Genomic DNA, 25,870 nt, shown 5'->3' with positions numbered 1-25,870 from the left:
ATCATTTGTGTAATAGTGTGTGGAAGGGTTTAGTTTTTCCTGTGGGGAAGATTTAACCGGACATAAAGTCGTAAAAATAAATGATACACGAGTATTATTCCCAGTGAGTTCAGGAAAGACAGCATTAATTAACATTATTAAAATGAAAGACACTAATTTTTACACAAGGAAACGAATTTAAAAGGGAGTTCAATGAACAGTGTACATAGATTTTAAAATAGACAAATGACAATATATTAAAATAAATAAACAATATAATCATTTTATTGGTGAATATTGTTAAATTTAATTTCTTCTTCTTCTGATTGTAGCTGCTTCCGTTATCATGTTTCCAATATAAGGTAATAATAATAATAATGATTGGATTATTTATATAGCGCCGTTTTCGTGAGAAAATCACCTCAAGGGCGCTTAACAACTTAATTTATGCATTGATCACTTAGACTTAATTACTTTTGGTTTATAACTAAGTTTCATAGATAGAGAGAGACTTATAACTAAGACTCATGTCGAGTGATTTACAACTAAGACTTTTAACTAATGATTTAAGCTATACATATTTTTATGACCAAGTGGGCATTTACACAATACCGCTATAATACGACTTACAACTACGGCTTAAACTAGAGATTTACGACGAACATACATATTTAATTTGTATTTACAAATACCGATTGTTATGATTTCTGCCCGTGGTGTCAGTTATAAAATATTATAAAAAAAAATTGTTTGAGCGTAATATACGATTAATAACGGTGAAAAAAAAAGAGTCAAGTGGAAAAATCCCCTGGACTGAGCAATGAAATACTACTGATGAAAAAAATAAAAAAGGTCATAATTCTGGATACGACAAGTTGAAAAGGTGAGTCTTTAGTTTTGCTCTGAACTCAGATGAGCTTTCGATCTTTCGCAGATATGAAGGGAGTTTGTTCCAAGCTGTTGGGCCTGCTACTGCAAATGCTCGGTCTCCAAAATTAGTATTGTGATTGCGCATAGGTACTGAAAGTCTACCTATGGCTGTTGAAGATGCTGATCGAAGCGTTGCTTGCCTAACATTAACATCGTTTGGAATGCAGAGTTCCGACAAGTAGGCTGGCGCCATATCATGTACGGCTTTAAAAACCATCCAGCAGAGTTTGAATTGGATTCTCTCAGGGCACTTAAGCCAATGAAGGTTTCGCAAATGTTGTGAGATGTGGGAATATTTGGAAACACCGGTTATCAGCCTTGCTGCAGCATTGAAAACTGACTGAAGTCTGTCAGTGTATATTTTAGGGAGACTTGCGTATATGCCATTGCAATAGTCGAGTCGTGATACAACGAAGGATTTACCAACATCTTTGTGGCGTTAGCTGGAATATTTCGTTTTATAGATTTGATTTGACGCAGGTGAAAGAAACCTGCGCTTACTGTTTTGTTAATTTGGGATTTGAGTGAGAGATCTTCATCTAGATGAACACCTTGGAGTTTAATGTCATTTTTAGGGATGATGTTGCAGCCAGAGGTAATGAGAGGAGTTTTGTCTAACATTGACTGGCGCTTTTTTGTTGCTGTCCAGAGAAATTCTGTTTTGGATGGATTTAGTCTAAGTTTGTTCGAAGACATCCACTCTGTTATGGCACCAATGCATTTAACAGTGATATCTTTTAATTTGTCTTTCTCATTCGGTGCACAGTAGAAATAGATTTGCTGATCGTCAGCATAGCAATGGGAAAGAAGTCCGAATGAATCTATAATTTTGGCAACATCGTTGATGAACAAAATAAAAAGTAGGGGCCCCAAGACTGAACCCTGGGGGACTCCAGAAGTCAGGGTCACGTAGGGAGAGTTTTTGCCGCCGCTTGTACAGATTGGGTTCGGCCACAGAGGTATGATTTTATCCACTTAATAATTTCACCACCCAGTCCAAAAGTTTTTTCCAGTCTGTCGATCAGGAAATTGTGATCGATGGTGTCAAATGCTGCACTCAGATCTAATAATGATAGCAAAGCTAGCTTACCTGACTCATTTGCAAGCATCAAATCTGACAACACGCGCAATAATCCAGTCTCTGTAGAATGGTACCTCCTATAAGCTGATTGGTACTTTGACAGTAGTTCATTTTTCGCCAGATGGGCGGTTATCTGCCTGATCACAATTTTTTCTAGGATTTTTGAGATGAACGGTAGATTTGACACAGGACGATAATTACTTAAATCCTCAGAATCTAGTTGGGGTTTCTTGAAAATTGGTGAGACAAGGGCCTTCTTAAGCACTTGGGGTACCTCGCCTAGGTCAAAAGTTTTGTTATATAAGTAAACTAGGAATGGTACTATATGTTTCAGACACTTTTTCAGAAGCCACGTTGGGATTGGGTCTAAAGCACATTGTTTGTTTAGTGAACTGGACACAATTTTGGTGACTTCTTCCGATGTAGTGTGCGTGAACTTAATAAAGGATTCGCCGTTGTAGGTGGTGAACGTAGGTGGAGGTGCAGATGCTGTTGTGGCCCGAATATTGTCGATTTTTTCTTGAAAAAAGTCGGAAAAATCTTTCGGACTGAGCGCTACCGTGGTTGAGTTTTCTGACTCACCTCTGACAGTTTTAAGTGAATTCCAAAGTCACTGGGGGTCCGAATCTTCACTCTCAATCTTCATTGTCCAGTAATCGGCTCTTTTTCTCCGAATTGTTTCCCTGTATTCAGTTTGCACACTAACCCACGCTTCCCTTTGGCTGGCTAGTTTTTCGCTCCTGTATATCCTCTCAAGTTGGCGCATAGCCCTCTTCTTTTCCCGGCATTCTGCGTCAAACCAGGAATCAGACATGCGAACAGCACAGGTTTTGGTCGAAAAGGGGGCATGTTTGTTTATTAGTGTAGTTAAAATATCATTATAGACTTCTACTAGGCCAGATGTCGAAGTTACATTACTATTTATGTCGTATTTTGCAAGGATGGAAGTCTTCAGTTCTTCCTCAAAGAGGGCAAAGTCAAACTTTCGCCACGCTCTGGTCGTTTTCGTTTTATAGACAGGTTTGGAAGGATTAAAGTCTACTTCGGTACGCACAAGCTTGTGATCTGAGAGACCCACGTCTATTACTTCGGTTATTAGCGGTGGGTCAGTATTCCTAGATACAAAAATATCAAGTATTCCGCCTGCGTCATGAGTCGGAGTATCTACCCATTGCCTACATCCGTAGCACTCTAAGACATCAAGAAATTTTGTTGTGTTAATGTCAGTTTTCCTATCTATTCTGATATTAAAGTCCCCGGTTATAATGAGGGCACCCGGTAGGGCATTTACCGGCCTAAAAGTTGCGAAAATTCGTTGTAAAAATTCGCAGTGATGATCCTCGACCCCGGTCGGTATATAGTGATTAGTGTGAAAGACGCCCCCATTGAAGAAATACAACATCCCAGAGATTCAAAAGTATGGTAATCTCCAATGTTGATTTTGGATATACGCAGTCCTTGACGACCAATGATCGCCACCCCTCCATGATTCACAAACGAGATGTTATTGTTTCTGGGGTCGTCCGGCGATTTTCGTCTTGCCTGTTCTATGACCGTATAGCCAAGAGCTCGCAACTTTTTTATGGAGGTGGAGTCATAGTTTTCATGCCACGTCTCAGTAATTGATAGGATGTTCAGTTTCTTCTGGCTAATAATATCGTGAACATCATCCACCTTGTGAGCGCGCATTCCAATTTGCCACTGCGAGTCGGCGGGTTTGTAAATTTGCATGGCGCTGTATGGATACGCCTCTTGTTGAAGTTTTTATTTCGTCTGTCTTCTCATGTTCAGGATTGTGGGTTACTGCACTAATTTTTATTGATTTATTTTTGCGATTTCGTCCTCCCCGACAACCTCTGAATCTTATTTTCTTAGCAGGGTTGCGATTTAGATTGTAAAAGTTAATTTTTGCAGCCGCTAAAGGTTTTAATGGCACACGAGTGTTTTTTAAACCAATTAGTTCTTCTCTATCGTACACAATCACCATACTGATGCCATAAACTAACCGGCTTGCACATTTATATTATTGGGTACATATTTTCAGTAACACAAAAAAAACAAAACAAGGTGTTAGTGAGATGAGACCCGGCACCCGAAGGGACAAAACATGTGGTCAATGGTCAATGGTCAGGGCACAAATTATTCGGTCTATGGCACTGTATGTATTTAGAAACACTGTTAGATTGATTTTTAAATCGTAACAAATATTATTCTGAAATTCCGAATTACCATATGTTTTATTATTTTATTGATATTAATAATAAAATCTATGGGTAACCTATCAGACTAATACAGTGCAATCTATGGGTAAGCTGAAACACTAATATCAATGATATTAAGATGGCGTTAGCTGTTGAGATAATAAATAAGGTGAGAACCTCATGGTCGGGGTCCAGATTATTCCAACTGCCAGCTAATTAAGATATCAACGCCATTTTCAATCTATCACAATAAAAGTCCAAGAGACCAGATCTGAATAGCCAGGTACTTTCCCACCCTCCTCTTCCCTATCTACTTCTCCCCGCTACATTCAGTCTCGTAACATACCCCAATAGGGGATGCCATAGTCTCACTGGCTCCAGACGGTTGGGAGCAGTTCAGACTCTTATGCAGTTACACATAAAAATAGTGTTTTGTTGAATCCACTGTGGATTTCCTAGTAGATCACCGCAATTGTCTCGATTTTATGGTATTTTTAACCTTAAAAATGCTCCTAGCGTACTAAAATCTACTTTTTTCGCTTGGTAAGAGAATAATGTATCTTAATATTATTCTAGTCATTTCGTCACTTGTAAATATGTTTATTTTATCTGTGAAAAATTTCACGTCAAATGACAAATTCCGATTTTGAAAAGTTTTAAGTAAGTACTGTATTTATTTACAGGAAATTCTGTCATGACTCACTTTTATTGTGAGGAACGCTCATTTAGCTGGAAAATATAGTAAAACTCAAGGATATTGGATGTCTTCATTATAAAATTTTTTTTATAACAAAAGAGAAAAAAAAGATTTCTCTGAATATAAGCGGTTATCCTGGGGAAACTACATAGGACAGATATACAAATATATAAACACATTATCTGGTAAGACGGTATAATTTAAAAAAAACAAATTAGTTAATACGAAAATAGTTTCAGACACAATTGGCATTCCAAGGGTTAAGACACCTTTAAATACGCCCGACATCTCTCAATCGCTTGCACATAGGAGTTGAGTAGCTGCGGAACAGGGGTAGAGATTCGAATCGGGTTTCACGGTCATAAAAACCCTCATTCCAGGAATTGAATTATTACAATAACAAAATATGTTATTTAAATAAATGTTGAAATACCGATATAAACGAAAGTCACAAAGATAAATATACAAAGAAGACTTGCATTACGATTCGCTAATTATGTAAATATAGTTGAGATCTTTACAAAGAGATTGGTGTATAATTTTTGCTATTGAAATGAGGCAAAAGATAGAACTACCCTTCCAGCCGTTAAGCATCAATCGACCAAACGGGTAGAACTACCTTTCCCGGCCAAAGTGTGTTAAGATAAATTCTCTTAGATAAACTTGTCGAATTCCCCTGCACTTGGTTTCAACTTAATTACCACAAAAAACTACTATTTATCTTGTGGGAGATGGTAAAAGATGCATTAAAGTTCCATTTTTTCTTAAAAGAAAAAGTTTAGAGGTTAGGAAATACGTACAAATTATTAACCCGAAGTAACAACTAAAAAACCTATTTTGTTCATGTTTATCGTTGTCTTTATAGTTGTCTCCATTATACATTTAAGTTGAAATCAAGTGTTGTTTTTTTAACTAGTGGAACGCCGATGAGTCTCTGGAGAACATGCGAGCATTTTAATATGATGCTAATGATTAATGATTCGAAAAATGTATGAAAAACATAATCAGCATCGTTTGGGCTAATAAAACGTAAAATATGCTCCAGTCTTCAACAAGTTAAAAAGCCTTTACGTGCGATGGAATACGACAAGTTTTCCTTCTTTTATTTCCGTGAAAAAAAAAATAAGTACTTATTGTCGGTACTCTTTTATGTCTTAAATCGTTGTGAACAGTTAGTTCATTAAAAAATTGAAGTTGGCTCCGTGAACTAAATTCAAAAACAATTTCAATCCTCTGGAATTTGAAAACTCAACTCTTCAAGATAACGGAGAGAATCCCCATTCCAATCCATTCCACACCGCGGTTTCCAAATGAAGAAACAAGTTTAAAGATTTTTTTAAAATATGTATACCTAGATCCCCGACTGGTCAGTGTCTGATTTAGAATCGCGTCTGGTTCCAACCCAGGCGTTGTGAGTTCAATTCCTCGGCTGGCTGAGTCCTCCATCACGACACAGTGGTGGCAGCAGGAGATGTTCAAATATTGTCAGATATTGTCAAATATTGTTACCCGGGAATGTTTACCTTTTTTAAAAAAAAAATAACATTTTTTTCAGTAAATTATTGATTTATTGGTAGTTGCAGAATGGTACATGTATATTATGAATATTTCAAGAACATGTGAAAACTGGAATATATAAATTATGTTGGTACATAAACCGTTTGAATAAACATATAAAATATATAAAGAATTTTATTTTAAATTACACAAAATTGAGAATAAGATTCAGAATCATAACTTGACATTGAGAGGTCTGTCAACTTGGCTTTTGATGAAATAAACCGGGGGCAGCACGGTTTCTTCGCAATGGCATTTTCTACCAGTAACAAAGTCAAAATGCCCTATTTTGGTTTTGCATTGTTCGCAATGTAGTCTTCCCTTCGTCCAGTTGCTCTCTTGTACCTTGGCTATAATCCATTCGGGCAGTAAATCATCTTTTAGGTATATTAATTTATCGTCTAACATAGATTCGCATCGTATTATTGAAACTCCAGCGGAAGTTTGATTCGTGTCTCCGTGAGGGGAGAGCTGCTCTATTTCGGAGTCCTTGAGCAGCACGGTACGGCACTTGAAACACTTGATAGCACTCATTTTGAAATTATTATCATCTTCTCTTTAGTGCAGAACTTTAAAAACGTGCCAATGAGTTATCAGAAATGTCAAATATGTAAACATAACCTGAAAATGTCAAATAATAACCAGAGAATTATATTTTTATAGATAGAATGAAGAATGAAGAAGGAAAGCCAAAATTTGCGAAATCGAATTTCTGTGATAGACGAAATATCTGATGGGTACCTACTTATAAATGATGATAATTTACTACATTTCTAATGCTTTGCTCGAATTTCACTGAAATACTCCAAATGCCGTTTTGAATTATACAATTAATATTACATTAAATTCAGTATTCAGTATTATTCTGCTGGCTGTTTAATGAATATTATGTAATTAATATTACATAATATTCATTAAACAGCCAGCAGCATAGTATACATAAATAAATTATAGTTTACCAGCAGCAACTGCATCGATAGTATACTAGCAGTGACCAGCAACAACTTCACTCGCGCCAACTGCAAGTTTAGATGTATAGAACCTTTTATACCAAAACAATATCAACGAGTGGCTGGAAGCAAAAAAAAACATTTAAAAATATTCCCTAATTACACACTATTACATACATAAGTTATTCATTTTTGTTTGTCATTCAAAATATTTCGACAGAAATTATGAATATTTCTAAACATTAAAAGTTATCTAATGATTTGGAATTTTTCAACATTCCTAGAAATTATTAAAAAAATTCACTTAAAGAAAATTGTCATAAGGTTCTAATCCAAAAGTATTATTTTGTGTATTCGAGCGAGCGCGTGGGGCAGCGTGAGGGTTCGTCATCGTAATGATTTGGAACTTGGAGTTGAAGTTGCGGTATATTCATGTGACGATGATGTGACGCTTCGAGCCGCTCGTTCCCTGTTGTTTCGTTCAGTTTCGCTGTTTGTGAGTGTGACAGGTCTGACAGGAAATCCACTACATAATTTATACGTCGTATAAGAATATTATCAAAAGTATAATTACCTGCACAAGACGCGGACGGTTGTCGTTTCCCGCTGCTTCTGTTCCCCTGTTTACTTAACGAGTGATTATCATGTGAGCCGGCTGGCAGGAGGTGTGAAAAAAGCTAAATTTTTGTGATAATTCGGCGATTTAGCATTATCGAATAAATGCTGAAGCCCCGACCGCATATCGTCTGGAATCAGCCCTGCAGCTGCTGAATCTCTCACCCTTGGCGTGTCGTAAGTCGCACTGTCTATCCCCCTCAAGTATTTACGATACAATATATTTTTTAATTGCACGCCTTTTTTAATACAATGTCCCGAACAGACAGCATGGTAAACTTTATTTAGTGTGCAACAAGTTTATTTGTTTATAATTTCTTTCTTAAACGTATATTATTGTTTGTTGGTCCCCATTAGCGCAGGTTGGCTAGGGGTAAAATGTCCTCCAAAACTTCTGAAATAAAAGCGGGGCGGATAATCAAGTCAACGGAAAACTGCAAACGGCTCAAGCAGAGATCAGGTAGGCGGGCATGCCAAACAAAGGAACGGTTTATTCCTAGGCTTCAATTGTTTCCCTAACCCAACAGTTGCCGTAGTGGTATTGTAGAATATAGTGGCTGCATCAAACATTACCATCCTGGGACCTGACAGTACTGCACGTTGATGGACTTAACTATTAATTCCCCGGATGCTTCTAGATCCTAGATGATGTTGTTTTGTATTGTTTTTCTAGTTGCATCTCTCCCACCTATTCGCACCCATATTGTAACACCATAATCGGATATCAATATAGAAAACTGCATTTTAATTTACCTAGCTACTTACTTGGTTGAATTCTGTTCAGACTTGGACAACTCCATTTTTATTGTCATAATGATCACTAAAATGGTTGTATTTCTTGTCACAAACTGCGGCATTTAAATACATAATGTTAAGATTTAATTATTGGAAGGTTTGAGATTGCTATTGCCAATTTTAATTAATTTTGTTATTCATTAGTCTAAAAACTATGAACTTTTATGTAAACATCTATAGGTTGTGCAATTAGAATTGACCCAAACTATTTTAACTAAAAAATATCTCTTCCTGCCTCACTCATAGATGGCGTTGCAAAAAATGTTGTTCCTTAAAATATATAAATTAAAGCAGTTTCCTGTATTGCCATATTATCATAATCGACAATGGGGTTGCAATTGAAATAATATTTGTGTAAATTTTTATCATTTTTCTTACCCTACTTACATAACATTCCACCAATTTTACTTAGCAATTTTTGTAATGAAATTTCTTACAAAACACTGATATATATATATCCAATAAATTACATACAGTACTAATTACAGGGTTTTCCAATAAGAGGTGTTATTTTGAAGAGCCCGCTATTTCGGTAGATGTTACTTTTGGAGCTGTCATTTTTTGACATTTGACAAGTAGAAACTACGCCATTAATAAAAATGGAATGATACACGCTTCAACAACGCATTGAAATTATTAAAATTCACTTGAGTGAATCAAATGCAAATCATCTTGAGTGATGAGGCCCATTTCTACCTCGGTGGCTTCGTCAACAAGCAAAATTGTCGTATCTGGGGCTCGGAAAACCCAAGAGTTATTGTTGAAAGGCCTCTCGATTCTCAACGTGTGACTGTTTGGTGCGGTTTATGGTCCGGCGGAGTCATTGGACCTTACTTTTTCGAACATGAGGCTGAAGCAACAGTTACGGTGAATGGATTGCGCTATCGAGGGATGATTAATGATTTTTTATGGCCGGAATTAGATGGTGTTTCTGCTATCGTGGTACGAGAACACGCCGTCAGATGGAATGCAGGAAAACACTTCTTCTTCTTGACTTATAAATTTATTAAATCACAATATAATTGCAGATGATCTTATTTTCCTCTGCTCAAACTTAAACTGAAAGAAATAAAGGTCTAGTTTCCTTTATTCTTCAGTTTTCCCTAGGTTTACATAAACCTAGTAATTATCTCACGACTGATTGCGTAGGTACGCATGTACCTACCAGTTATTTCAATACTAGCTCCTCCGTAGGTACGCCTGTACCTACAAGTTATATGAATACTGTCCTTTTTCTGGGAGGTATCTGTATTTAAACTAAATTCTTGAAGGACATATTACAAAAATAAAGATGTTCCACCCGCTCGTCGGAAAACAACATTCTTAAACATAAAAAATAATGCACTTAACTATCCTAAATGATACAAACGTGACTTAAACAATACAAATATTTTAAAGGAATTATTTTAAGGGAGATGAAACTTTATTTGGGGTTTTTATTACTATGGGACAGGGGTGGGAAAGATATTGGAAAATATTTTTAGGCATAATGGTTTAACTAGGGTCATCATAAAATAGAGAGCGAACAACTCTATTTGAAAGCTGCCGCCGCTTGAAGTAAAATGTCACGAATTCTTAAATCATAAATTATACACAAACAAGACAATATCTTTATAAAAATACCAGGCCAAAGAATTGTTTTATTGTAGGGTCGAATGTGCAAATGTGTGAAACTACGCTAACTTTGAAAATACGAACTATGGGAACTGGCCTGAAGGCTAAATTTTATTGAGCAATATGTAAAAGTCGCATTCTGGAAGATCCAGATGGTATTGATCTGGACAACGTTTACTTTCAACAAGACGGCACTACGTGCCACACAAGCAATGAAACCATTGATCTTTTACAATTGAATATCAAAATAACACCTCTTATTGGAAAACCCTGTATAATTGCAATGCGAATTTTTTTAAAGCTATTATACATCAAGTACACAATAATTAACCTCTTATTTTTTATTAACGTCCTTTTTAGGGGCTTTTACATATGAATAGTAAAAATTATACAGTAATTATACATAACTAAACTGCCCCAGTTACAATCATTTATATTTAAGGGATAAATTGAAGATTTTCACTTACTCAGTATAATTATTTCCCTTCATAAGTATTCTGGGCAATGAGGAATACATATGGTAGTTGGTCTCAGAATTTCTGCACTTAAATAAATCCCGATTCTAGTATTACGTAGCGGAATCTAAAAGCTTATCAATGCAAGTTATTCTGGGCTATCGAATGCATCATTTAGAATTTTGTATAGAAATAAGTCAGTGAAAATCCTTCTGTCTGACCATTTAAGCATATTCATTCAATTTAAAAGAGTGTTATAGTTCAACAAAATTGCTGGAATACCCATTTTAAAAATTTAGAAAATGTTTGAATTTATTTTGTACTCTTTCAATAGCTTGTACATGAATATTGTAATGTGGGTTCCAGATGGCAGAATTGTATACAAGTTGATTTCTAAAAAAGGCAAAATATAACAGTTTTATTCACTTAATTATCAGAATATATCATCATTTTCTATTTATGTAAGTGTGTTTAATATTGTTTTAGCAAGTTTGTGTTTATTTATTGTCGTTATTCTTTAAGGCCTCGTAAAAGCGTTCAAAGATGGTTTGAAAGGGAGGTATGTAAATGCAAATGTTAAAGCGCGCTAATATTAAAAAAACGATCATAATTATGTGAAAATGGTGAAAATATTTGATAAAACACAACGTTTGAAATAGAGCAAAAATCTCTCGATAAATGCTTTAGGTGCATTTAAAGATACAATGTGATTTTTTTCATACCTATAACATATTAAATAACACAACAAAACATGTTTTTAATAATTTTCGGAGCGTACTTTGCGATTTTTTCCATATAACAAATTTCATATAATTAACATTTCGGCATAACGCATGTTTCGATATTATCATAAAAAATAACATATATTTTTTTTGGAACTTAAAAACTTAAAGAGTTAACGAGAAACTTGTTATAAATCGATAGAAATTGTGTATGCAGGGGCTTAATAGTAAAATCACACAAGCATGAAATTTGCATTATCAGAAGGGGCATGCTATGATTAAGCGTTTTACAATCAAATAACATATTTCCAACACTATCAAATGTTTCCTGGTAGGTGCCATTTATTGAAGGCTACTAACTGTAAAATTGGAACCAATGACATTACAAATTATGGACATGTTGTAGAGATCTCATAAGTGATTTCAGGTGGATTGTGTATTTTATTTTTTTCTTTTTTATTATGATGTATTTTGTGCTGATTCTATAATGCCACAGCATGGGAATATCGGGTTGATCTTTGACTGTATTTTTCGGCCCTTCGATTTTAAAGGCAGAATTGCTTATAATGCGCTAATATAATTATAAAGTAAGTTTGTCTCATAATCTCAACTTCTTGATGAGGGTTCACTGCACAAACACACTTTAGAGCAAACCGCCACTTGGATATATTGATACTTGTATGTTTTTCCCCTTTTCTCTCTTTCTATTTTTTAAGGGACCTTGCCTCATCGCACAAGCTGCCACTAACATTGACATTATTACAAGATATTCAAACCAGGAAATTAGAATAGGATGTAGAAATTAAATGAAAAATTATTACTTTGCATTTTCATGGCAGTAAAAAGCTAAATAATAAACAATAATAATTTATTTTTGCAATTAGATTGTGACTGATAAGCGTAAAAAAATTGTGTCAGCGTAATCGGTTATACATTTTATTTAGTTACTAGCTACAGCTACTTACTAGGTACATCCGCCAAGCGTTGCTGCCGCTCAGTCTGTCTGTGCAGATAGAGAAACAATAGTGCGTGTTGCTTTCACGTCCAAAAGATGGCGCTTTTTTTAAATAAATAAAGCATGTTTTTACCTGTCACTGGTGACATATATATAATTTTTTTTTTAAAGAAATACAAACATTCCCGGGTTATGAATAATAACCTGACAATATTTGAAAATCTCATACTAGTAAACTAAAAATGTTGCTTGTGTTGTGATGGAGGACTTAGCCGCCTGAGGAATTGAACACACTTCGCCCGGGTGGGGCCCAAACGCGATTTCAACTCAGCCACTGAGCGGTTGTATATAAAAATATACGCGTATTAGAATGCAACGTTGGGTCAAAATTTCAAAGCAAAAGGTGAAGAACTTTCGGAAATTTAAAATATGGAACAAATGAATATTTACATTTTTATTTATATTTTTTTAATTTTTTTTTTTTTTATATTAACTCCACACAGGAGGCCCTGAAGAAAATAATTTCCCTCAGGGCCTATGTCAACATTAAAGCAAATTATATTTATAGAAAGTAGAGAAAAGTCGTTTTGTAATCAAGTCGTAAAATATATTTTCGGTCAAAATAGCTGCGCAAATAACCAGACGCGGCTCTAGGGATTCAGTCGTGGTAGGTCATTTGAAAAAAATGTGTGACTAATCTTTATTTGATATTGTGAAAAATACCCATATATTATTAACAATATCAATTTGTTATAGTATTTAGAGTCTGCGACTCTAAATACATATTACGTCAAATTATTTTTAAGATATTAAGTTTTAATGTAGTTGTGCACAACATTAAATTGAATAAAATAAGAGTTTGATTCTATTTGACAATGATCTTTTACGTTTTATGTTTTGTTTCATTCTTCATCTTCATTCTAAATCGACAAAAACATAAATAATTATTTAACCAAACCTTTCCCGAAGTATCCAATTGAAAAACAACCACTGTTCCACACACTACAAGCGTGTAAAATGAAAAACCGACATTTGTTTATGTCACCATCTCTGTAAAATATATAATATTCATCACGTTGTCTCCCCCACGGTCATGATCTAAGCGTCCCTAAGCTTTCTTCGGTACCTAATTTTCCCTCAGGGCCTATGTCATCTTTGGGGATGCTGTGTGTAGAGTCTCTTTGTAGAGATGAAGGAGTGAACATAGGTCTTGAAGAGTCCCAAGTTGTAGGAGGGAGGAAACACAGAGGCCGGCAGTTCGTTCCACAGCCAAGCTGTTGAACCTAAGAACGAATCGTAGAAGTGACCCGTTCTCATGTGACAAATGTCAACCGTGTACAAATTTTGGGCGCGCGTTTGGCGTGTATTCCGACTACGCACCGGTGCCAAAGGGATCAATGACGCTAGTTCCTCAGAGCATCTTCCATTGTAATACCGATAGAACAAGGACAGCATACCTACCTGACGCCTGTGCTCTAAAGATTGCAGTCCGTTTGTTAAGATTGGGGAATCTATCAAACGGAACGCCCGTTTCTGAGTCAAGGGTTTTTTTCAGGTATTTTGGGGCTCCGGACCAGAGATAGCTGCCAAATTCGACAGTAGGGCGCACTTGCGATTTGTACAGGGTCAGCAGTTGTGTACTATTAAAGTATCTGCAGGCCCTGTACAGTACACCCAGCTTCTGAGAGGCCAACTTTACTCTGGCTTCGATGGAGCCCCCGTACCTGAGCTGGTCACTTATAGTTACACCAAGCATATCAATGGAAGGCCTGTTCGGAAGATTGCTTCCGTTGAAGGAGACTAGATTATCATTTGGATCCCTTTTAGACGTAATCAGACAGGATTGGGTCTTTGAAACATTAAATTCGACGAGATTATTTTTACCCCAGGAGGAAATACTCTCGAGATAACCGTCCATTCTCTGCTTCAAAGCCCTCCGAGCCGTTGGAGTTTGTGTGCCCTTTGGGGACTTGTCAAACAAAAAGCTATCATGAACTGTACTGTCATCCGCGTAACAATGAATCGGTGCACATGTCAAAAGGTCATTGATGTGCAACAAAAACAAAGTCGGAGACAGATCCGATCCCTGTGGGACGCCAGCATTTCGTTTATTCTATGGCGCGCATAGGGACAGAAGATGCCAAAGTGGACATTCTTTAAATTGACCCAGCGAATCGTGTGGACTTGTGAATGAAAGCTTCTATTAGAGACAACAGATGTCACTGCTAGTCACTCGTCGCCGCCGCTGTTTTACGTTAAATTTTAAATAAATTAAGAATAAGACCAGTTGTTTTAATGCACATAATTGATTATTATTGTTGTCTTATAATTTTGGGGAGTCAAACACTAATTGACCTAAGGGAAGGACCGCCACTGCAAATAACCCGTTATATGTAGAAGATAAAAATGATTAGTGTGAGTTTTTCTTAGGAGATAGACGTATACCATTGTGGACTTTCCTATAGGAATTTTTAAGATTTATAATTCCGTAGTACATTATTTTGATGTATCTCATAAGGTTTAGCCAGCGTTAGCAATGTAAGCGCCCGAAAATTTTTTTACAACTTGATTACAAAACATGGACTTTTCTCTACTTTCTATAAATATAATGTGCATGTATTATATATATAAACCTTCCGGAAGAAATTCTCTAAATGACAGTCAAAACCCTATCAAAATTCGTTGCGTAGTTTACAAGAACTAAGCGCACAAACAGACAGATGTACATCTAATTTTATTTGCACAAAATAATATTCATCCAAAACTTTACTGCTAAATATACAAATCCTGATAATTAATCAATGTTTTTTGTGTAGTGTTTTCGCGGCAGCAGTTTATAATTAAAACCGGCTTATATTTGCATAAATTTGCATGATGCATCTATAATGTCTTAATAATGCATTTCTGTATAAGGAACATATCTCAAAATGGCGTGTGTTGAAATTAAATGTTTATTAAATTTAGCGTAGGGAGTGTGGCGAACCCATCGCTCAGGGAGTGGAAACACGACCTGCAATAGCCATCCCAAGCTAAGGTGTGGGATACCGTGCTCAGGGCTGAATGACACTGGGGAACAGTGTCACGAACGGTTCCTCCGAGACACAAGGTCGCATCTCGGAGTATACAGACCTTACCCCGGCATTCGGGGCTCTGCTGGGGTGGACCTTTTATTTCCCTAGGTACTCGTGGGACCAAATATGGACTGCAAAAACAAAGACAACACTGACGAGGGACCTTTAAGGAACCTAGGGGGAGTGGAAGGAGGAGTTGAGGCCGCCTCGGTGGACTCATCCCTCTTGGGGCCTTTGAGGAACCAAGAGGAAGTGGAGAGGAGAGATGGGACCACCCTGGTGGACTCTTCCCTTGAGGGGCCCTCTGGGAACCGTAAAGAAGGACCTCCGACGGACGCAACGCGGCGGGATCCCCCAGGGGATCCAGACGTGGAAATGCAGGGACCATCAGGGGACCTGGAAAATAGCGCATGTCGGGATAAGGAAGGCCACTTTCACGGTGCGCCCTCCTAACACCGAGGAGCGTAAATAGGAGGAATGACCCAAGGATTAGGCAGTAATGGCTAAAAACTTACAGTTCATTCAAATAAACTTGCACCGCAGTCCGGCAGCGACTGCAGTGCTTAGCAGTAGAGTCACCCGGGACAGTGTGGACGTCGCGCTGATCCAAGAACCCTGGACTTATAGGGGGAAGGTCAGAGGACTAAACATGAACCAAGGTCTACTCTATTATAACGAGTCGGGGGACAGACCCAGGGCCTGTATTCTCATCAGAGGGATACCTGGCACACTGCTACCCGAACACTGCAGTAGGGACTTAGTGGCTGTGAAGCTACAGGTCACGCTGGACCAAAGAAGCAGGGAAGTAGTTGTGGCATCAGCATACATGCCCTATGACTCTGTGGAACCACCACCCTCAAGGGAAATAACGAGACTCGTCCAGGACTGCAGGGAGAAGGGTAGGGAACTGATACTCGGAGCAGATGCTAACTCGCACCACACTGTGTGGGGGAGTACGGACATCAACAAACGAGGACAGGACCTCCTGGAATACCTGATGACAGTGAACCTTGAGATTCTTAATAGAGGTAGGGAACCCACCTTCGTTATAAGTAACAGACAGGAGGTGATAGACCTGACCCTAGGAACATTGAGAGTCTCAGGATGGAGAGTATCGGACGAACCATCCCTGTCGGACCACCGACACATAGAATTTAAACTAGAGGGAGAAACAAGCAAAACGGGGACCGATACATATAGGAACCCAAAAGCAACTGACTGGACTAGATACTCGGAGGAACTAAATATAGGAATGACAAGATTCCCAGCTAAATACGGCTGCCCCGAAGAAATTGAGGACGCAGTAGAAGTACTGAGGGACTCAATGATAAGGGCATACGAAAATAGCTGCCCTCTGAAGACAAGTACCAGGGACAAAACACCGTGGTGGAGCAGAAGACTGCAGGAGCTACGGAAAATAGTAAGGCAAGCTTTCAACAAGGCCAAAAAGTCAGGAAACTGGGATGCCCACAAGCAATACCAGAAAGAGTACAAGGTGGCAATCCAGAAAGCCAAAACATGCTCCTGGGAGAAATACTGTGGGGAGGTGGAAACCATCCCACAGACTGCAAGAATCCAAAAAATTCTTGCAAAAGACCCAGGGGCAGCAAAAGGCCCATTCAAAAAATCAGATGGAGGATTTACCAACAGTTGGGAGGAGGAGTTGGAGGTACTGCTGGGGAAACATTTTCCCGGCTACAAAAAGTTAGAAGCAGATGACACCGGTCCACCACCAGCCCGAGTTACACGGGAAGGTAAGGACTGGGACACTGCGGCTAAAATAGTTACTCCCTCCAGAGTTAAATGGGCAATCAGAGGGTTTGACCCTTTTAAAAGCGCAGGAGAGGATGGAATCTTTCCGGCACTTCTACAGAGGGGCCTAGATACAATCCTACTTCCGGTGACGAAGATCCTGAGGGCATGCTGTGCCCTCGGATACATCCCCATACCATGGCGGAAGACAAGGGTAGTGTTCATACCCAAACCGGGGAGAGCTGACTACGACCAACCAGGTGCATTCCGCCCAATTAGCCTCACCTCATTTCTTTTGAAGACAATGGAGAGGCTAATGGACAGGCACATAAGGGACGGGGCACTGAAAGAGAAGCCCCTCCACGAGTTACAATTTGCTTACCAAGCAGGTAAGTCAGTCGACGCGGCACTGCACAGGTTGGTGTACAAACTGGAGCAGGCACAAGCGACTGGGGAACTGGCGGTAGGGCTATTCCTGGATATAGAGGGAGCATTTAACTGCACCACTATTAAATCCATTGATGAAGCGGCAGAAAGACATGGACTCGACAAAACCACCAGAAGGTGGCTGAGGAACATGCTCTCAGGCCGGATACTTACGGTGACAAGGGGTGAGGTAAGCATCAAAGTGCTGGTGACACGAGGGTGTCCACAGGGAGGGGTCTTATCACCCTTGCTGTGGAGCCTGGTGGTGGACAACCTCATCCGGAAACTCAACAACAGGGGCCTATATACGCAAGGGTATGCGGATGACATTGCAACCATAATAAGGTGTTGGGATGCAGACACAACCCGAGGCCTTATACAGTCAACACTGGCAACAGTGGAAGAATGGTGTGAAGAAACAGGACTGTCAGTCAACCCAGACAAGACAGAACTAGTAATCTTTACGCGTAAAAGGAAACTAGAAGGATGGAGCAATCCAACCTTCTATGGAAAGGAATTAGAACCCTCTGACACGGTTAAGTACCTCGGAGTCATCATAGATGCCAAACTGAGCTGGAAAAACCAGGTGGAAACTGTAGGCAGAAAGGCCTGTGCTCTGATGTGGGCAACTAGGCGAATCTGCGGCAGAACGTGGGGTCTCAAACCTAAAATGATGCAATGGCTTTACACAGCCGTTGTAAAACCAAGGATCATGCACGCAGCCCTGGTCTGGTGGAGGAGAACAACACTGAAAACAGTGATGGTCACACTCAATCACATACAGGGACTTGCATGCAGAAGCATCACAGGAGCCATGAGAACCACTCCAATACTAGCCATGGGAGTGCTGCTGAACCTACCCCCACTAAACATAGAAATAGAGGGGGCGGCGATGGCGGCAGCCTACAGGTTACATTGCAATGGCCAATGGAGAGGAGAGTTGCCCAGAAACAGTCACACGGAGATAGGAATAAGACTGAGGGCAATTAGTCCGACGGCTGGGATGAAGCAGGACGGCAAGCAAGCCGAATACTTCTTCGGACAGCTGTTTAAAGTGACGTACCCCACAAGGGAGGAATGGGACTCGGTCCCAGGTCCAAACTCCAAACAGGAACTAATCTGGTTCACAGATGGGTCCAAGATGGAGGAAGGAACAGGGGCCGGGGTCTGTCTACAGGGATCTAAGAGGGAACTCAGTATACCTCTAGGAATGCACTGCACTGTGTTTCAAGCTGAGATGAAAGCCATCTTAGCCTGCGCACAGGAGAATATGAGTATCGGGTACAGAAATAAGAACATAAATATATGTTCAGATAGCCAGGCGGCCTTAATGGCACTGGAAAGTAACCGATGCGACTCCAGACTGGTGATGGAATGCAGGACTATCCTTATAGAACTGGCGACCATCAATAAAGTAACCCTGCTCTGGGTACCAGGACATAAAGGTATTGAGGGCAACGAGCGGGCTGACGAACTAGCAAGGAAAGGGGCGAAAGCACCACTTGCGGGATCCGAGCCGGCCGTAGGAGTAGCAGCTTGCCACACCAAACTACATATCAAGAGGTGGGTCAAATCCCAACACTGGAAGGAATGGAAGAAGGCACCCGGAATGAGGCAATCTAAAGTACTCATAAACGGACCGGACCCTAACCGAACCAGGCAACTACTCGATATGGACAGAAACTCACTGAGGGAACTGGTAGGACTATTAACGGGACACTGCCATCTCAGGAGACACATGCAACTGTTGGGAGTGGAAAACACCAACATCTGTAGGAAATGTGAAGAGGAGGAAGAGACTCCAATTCACCTATGGTGCCAATGTCCCGCTCTGCTGGGAATAAGGCTCAGATACCTGGGAAGACACAGTGTGGAACCAGAAGACATCGCCACATATCCAATGACAGCCCTGGTGAACTTCATTAAAGGGACCGGGTTACTGGCAAGGGAATGAGGTAAAATGGGAGATAGTACAATGGGCCTATGGCCTAAGTGCTCGCGGGGAACTTAAGTAAACCGCCTCTGACTTAAAAAAAAAAAAAAAAAAAAAAATGTTTATTGGAGTTGTAACTAATATTAATTTTTTTTAAATGCACACCTTATATACTATATATTATAAAGTATAGACATGTTGTACAGATCTCAAAAGTGTCAAGCCAAAGATAAGCAAAGGTCATACTTTCAGTTTACTGGTTGACCCATCGCTAGTTTCCATTACACGGCAAAACACTAGTAGAAGCCAAGAAATAACATTTCTTATGTAACTAATTAACCATCACGCCGTTTCAGCAGAGAGGACGGACCGCCAAACAACTCGGTCACACCACACACTTCTTGCCTCATTCACATTCATACATCGTCTCATACATACTCTTCTATTGTTCTGACTCTTGACATGGCCCGACTCAAGTATCTGATTCACTTGATCGTGCCATGTCTTCCTCGTGCATCCCCGTCTTCTGCTACCATTCTCATTTGCATTGTATATTCTCCTTTCCCTCCTTCCACTATATATTGCCTCTCGCATCTAAATTCCAATATTGTTTACTAGCTGACGTGTACCTGGCGTTGCTGTGAGTTATCCTTAAGAGATAGACATATATCATTGTGGACTTTTCTGTAGGCCTTTTTAATATATACAATTCCGTAGTAGATTATTTTGATGTATCTCTTAAGGTTTAGCCAGCATTAACAATGTAGTGCCCGAAAATATATTTTTACGACTTGATTATAAAACAGACTTTTTTCTAATTTTTAAAATATAATATGCATGTATTATGTATGTGAACCTTTCGGAAATAATTCTCTAAATGATAGTGAAAACCCTATCAATTCCGTTCTGTTGTTTAGAAGAACTAAGCGCACAAACAGACAGACGCGGATAGCGAATTTATTTTATACTATTTAGACATTCTCAAGTTAACAAAAGTAGTGTTTGTTTTATTCGATTTTTATAGTAAAATTCTGGTAAAATTAGACTTCTTATTTGAGTGTGAACATTAACCGTAATAAAATAGGAATTCCAATAAATGCAAAGTTATGTGTGTCAAGTTATGAGTAATATGAGATTAATAAACAATTGAGGAAGATAAAGCATTGATGAACAGATAGTGTGCGGAGTTTTAGTTTTAATCAATGAGGGTAAATATGCCAAAATGCTTGTATTTGACCTAAATTATTATTAAACACTGCATATTCTGAAATTAAACATTTATAAAATAAAAAGGCATAGCGCAAATAATGCATGTTTTATCCATTTTTATATATTAATCATTTTCAATTTTATGGCCATTTCCAACGCAATCTATCAGAGTGTGGCTCGTTTTGACGCAGTGTGTGAGTTTTAGGCAGTCGTCCCATGGGTCGGTAAGGATTCGACAAAAACCGAGTGCTGTAAAGACACAAGAAAGGTTGCGCGATGTATGTTGCATGATCTATGTACACGGCAGAAAATCCATGTAGCTTAGAAAACTGTCGGTATTGCAGATTTCTGTTTTCGCATTTACCGCCTTCATGCTGAATGTCATTCTCTTATCGTCGTCAAATTGACTCACGGGTACTATTGTAACAGTTAAGTCAATATATGAATATAAATTGTAATTTGAAAAAAGACTGAGAAGACATTTGAATGGCGCGTAGACATATAAATAATTACAAACGACTGCGAATCAAGTCAGTCACCAAGTGACAAAAAGATTGTGGAATTTTTTGTGATATTATTAATCTGCCAAAATTGATGTGATATCGGCAGTGTCTCTATAAATATCGAGCTCCCATTGACACCTGGTACCGCTAGCTGTATACAGAAAGTACATCACATCGCTTCCCAGCAGGCCCCAGGCCCCAATACAAATGTATGGATCGGTGGGCTTTTGTCGATTCTTTACCGACCCGTGGGACAACCGCGTAGATCAGTGCAAAGCAGGGCAATGCAGATTTTGTAATGAATTAACGAGTGTGGACCGCCATACGCAGCAGAGGCGCAAGCGCAGTGCGCTGCTCTGTCCTGCGCTCAGTTATGGCCGCGGCTGAGTTTAAACAGGATCCATGCGCAGGCAGGTAATATTTTGTGCTCTACGTTTGCGTTAAATTCTCACAATCGAACAGCCCCAAGCATGCTAAACTAAGCTACCTAAGCTTTTTTGTCTGTGTCGCAGCACAACAATTTCTGCCTCTTTTGTCTTGCGGAAACACTCCTGCTCTGTATTGAGCTGGGCGGTCTGCGTCTCAAAATATGCTCAATTTTTGCTAAACAACATGCAAATCTGTACACGGGGATAGTCGTTGATGGATCACACATGCGACAATCTCTAATCAAAACACTGTCATTTATAATTTTATCTTTAAAAATGCAAAACTTTGAGAACAGCTGTCTTATCCCACAAAATGTATTTTTTTAAATGAAAATCAAAGCAATACTGTTTTAGAAGCGCTGTCAACTTACATTGTTAAATCAAAGTGATTCAACCAATACATTGTGGAGTATTCAGTTAATTATTGCTGAACATGTCAAAATATACGTAAGCAATCCGTATCTACTTAGTCAGCATTGTTCGCCAGTTGTAATAAACAATACGACTCTATTAATAAGCGAGTCTTCAACATAACATGACAATGATTGTTATTATTAAATACGCACGCCTGTGAGTTAGTTGTCATTGAATCTTATTGAAATACAGTTGTGTTAAATTGAATCTGAGAATTACAGTTGATTTTTGGTTTTAACAACCAAGGTCGTTTTAATAATAGTTCTTATAGGTAAGTGACATACATGTTTTGTTCACATTATAATGGGTCTAGTGCGTCTAGTTAGGTAAATACCGTTATAGCTTTTTAAATATAATGGGGTAGGTACTTTCTTTTAAGGTTTTTCATGCATTTATTTTTTAATGTGTTCCATTTTTAAAGTGTGCTAAACATAGACAGAGTTATTTTGACAGGAGTATATGATGGTGGGAAAACATAATTTGGGAGGGAAATACAGTTGGATTATTAATATATTTATTTGCGACACCTTCTAGAATGGTAGATACTCCCATTATCAGTATCCCGGTCAAAGACCACTATTTAAATTATTTTCTGGTTTAGTTAACCCTTTTGGTCTTAGTCATTTTTTAGGTTAAAAAAACAAGGATTAGTTGTTTCACAAAATTTGAACAATTCATCAAATTTCAAAGTTAATTTTCAAATTCCATTAAGTTATGGTATTCTTTCAGTTCTGGCAACTGGCCCATAATTGGATGATAACAAAATTTGAATAGAACTTTTGCAGAACTTGAAAATTATCTTTGAAATTTAATGAATTGTAAAAATTCTGAGAAACAACTTGGTAGTGAGGTAAGTTTTTAGATTCTCACGGCCAAAAGCATTTTTGTTGTTTGTTTTTGGGGTGTTATGCCGTGTTGCGCTAACTCCTTCTTTAGCCGACGTTTTCCGACACATCTTCGGATCTACCGGATCTGCCCTGATGATGGACACTGCAACGCTGTCCGAAACGTCGGCTAAAGAAGGAGTTAGCGCAACACGGCATAACACCCCAAAAACAAACAACAAAAAAAACTTGGTAGTGATTCTCCAATCCGCGCCACTCGCAATCTCTATCAATAGTACATACATTGGTCGACTTACGTATTCTTCAGTCTCGTTGATGGTACACATGTCAAACGTCAAAAGTCATTTTACTCAAACAATGAGTGGGTCAAACCAGTCGATACCATCTTGTCTTCGACAGCTGTCAAAATCTATTATATTTTATCCTAACCTAAGATTGTTCGAAGGACAATCATATTCGTATATTAAAATTAGCCAAATATTTACACCCTTAGTGTGGGCGAAAACGAGGCTCCCATTCGAGAAAACGAGACTCCCTTTCGAGAAAACGGATTTCGTTTTAACCGCTTTATCTTTGAAAATACTACATTAATGAAATTTTTTACATAGTTCTCACCACACCCAACTATTTATTTATTTATTTAAATGCCCTGATAGGCTTTTACATGATTTACTGCATAATACAGTGTCAACAGAAGGTTTTATTTAAAACAACAACAAAAAATAACAATATATAAATCAAGTATTTTTGTACATGCATACAGTCACACAGTGCATGCGTAAAGTGTGTTAAAAACAAAATAAAACCAAAAAAGAGTATGTGATGTACTCGTAGGAAGGTAATAGACATGATTTAAAATAAAAAAAAACAAGAAATGATAAAAGTTAAAAACAAAAAATTTAAATGTGAATTGTGTTGTTTTGCATTTTTTTATCTGACCGTTCAAATATTTGTGATTTTTAATTATTTGGAATGTGACCCAATTCTCTTTTTTACAACTTGCGCAAACAATGCAGATAAAAGTGCATAATCAATTGGTATATAATTGCAGCGCTTAAATTCACTATTGCTTCAAGGTCCAACGCCTTCCTAGTAATTGTTACACAACATTATCTACCAGTAATTTTCACCTACAATCGTACTGCATTGTTTAATTTATTGATATCCGTTCGGCGTTCAAATGCCGTTAATTTTTTATTTACCGTTTTGGTGCTTAGCTAATTAATTTCCTGCAAATAAACGTTTCAAAAATTCTACATAAAATTTGTGATGTTATTGCATTTCCTTATTTTTTCCGATTTTTAACGGTATCGAGTTTGCATCTAGGAGTCGCGGGTTCAATTCTCTGCTTTTTTTGTTGTTGTTGTTTACTATCATTGCTAGGATAGCGTCAATAATCGTTGTTTATTTATATATATTGCACTCCGAAGACCTTTATCTTTTGCACTAAAGGTTTCGTTTGGACGACGACGTACTATTTCCCAAGACAAAGACATCCAATAATAATTCTCTTTTCAAAATGTACGGAGAGTCCCTTGAGCGAGTGCATCAACCTGGGAATAGTTATGTTACTGAGAAATGTGGTGTATTAAAGAGTTGCAAATTGTAGATTTTAATTTTCCTTCCCGACTGAATGTTGTAGAAATGAGATTCTTGACGCGTTTGGGTGGTAAAACCATGTGTGATCATGTGGAAAAAGTTTCGCATAGAATGCAAGGCTGATAGTAATAATGTTTGGATGATTTGTATAGCGCCGTTTTTGTGAAAAATCACCTCAAGGGTGTTGTACAAATATGAAATATGATTCTACAATAGAATAACAACAATACTAAGTATCAAGTGTAACAGTCGATTGTTTCAACTCTGCGTTATAAAACTAGTTAATCCACAATAAATCACTGCAATAAATAATTTCTCGGTGGTATCTCAATAACTATTGCCATTCGAAACCGTTGGTGTTTTTAAACCATACTCTGTGCAAACATTATTATAAATTTAAAACGAAAAGTGACATTTACTCACGACACTGAGTGAGCTGAATATACATTTATAATAGTAGTTCCCGCTTAGTGCTGCAGGGTTGTCAAAACTTAATTCTTGTCTAAAATTAAAAAATAATATTTATTTTATTGTCATTATGAATAATAACGATAGTGCCGTGTCATCATTAAATATGGCGACAGAATCAATTAGTGCCCTCCATAAAGCCATCACCGATCCTGCACTTAAAATCACCAGGGATCAAATGACAAAAATATTGTCACTACTATCAACCGTCTCTGGAAACATGACAGACGTAGGAGTGAAGGTGGGGATTCTCGTGGGTAAAATTGATACTTATGGAAGGACAATTGATAAGCAACAATTTCCAGTAAACTGCTCTCCAATAAATGATTTGCTCGCGGAAGCAGAAGAAAGAAAAATCCGATCGAAGAATATCATTCTCTTTAATGTTCCGGAGAGCATCTCGGAATCTACTGCAACGACTATCGCAATGGATAAAGAAAAAGTCGTTTCAGTAATAAGTGATATTAATAGCGAAATCATACCAAATGTCGTTAAGATGTATCGACTGGGTGTACAAAGAGTTAACAAAACAAGACCAATTAAGATCGAATTTAACGAATCTGTATCGGCGCGTGAGGTTTTATCAAGAAGTGCAAGAATCAAAAATGGTATCAAGGCCAGTAATGATCAAACTAATTTGCAGAGGGCTCAACTTCAGGATTTACGAAACG

General features: G+C 38.2%; 1 protein-coding gene across 4 annotated transcripts in view; it reads left to right on the top strand.

The window, feature by feature from the left end:
• Window positions 1-7,643: 7,643 nt before the first annotated feature.
• Window positions 7,644-25,870, top strand: part of LOC149410971 (uncharacterized) — a 37,354-nt gene continuing 19,127 nt past the window's right edge. Inside the window, exons 1-2 of one of the 4 annotated variants that reach the window (XM_089647135.1) lie at window positions 7,644-8,187; window positions 8,373-8,470. In XM_089647135.1, the coding sequence (XP_089503261.1) occupies window positions 8,389-8,470 (82 nt within the window). In that variant the 5' untranslated portion in view covers window positions 7,644-8,187; window positions 8,373-8,388. Of the gene's footprint in view, window positions 8,188-8,367; window positions 8,471-22,473; window positions 22,559-25,870 lie in introns of those variants that run through there. The other 3 variants (XM_089647134.1, XM_089647136.1, XM_089647137.1) reach the window with 3 other exon arrangements.

Source organism: Hesperophylax consimilis, chromosome 26 (genome assembly GCF_061612785.1).
Source record: "Hesperophylax consimilis isolate HC1 chromosome 26, BYU_Hcon_1.0, whole genome shotgun sequence".
NCBI classification, from domain to species: Eukaryota; Metazoa; Arthropoda; class Insecta; order Trichoptera; family Limnephilidae; genus Hesperophylax; species Hesperophylax consimilis.
The sequence above is the reverse complement of the archived record's forward strand: the minus strand, read 5'-3'. Positions and strand labels throughout refer to the sequence as shown.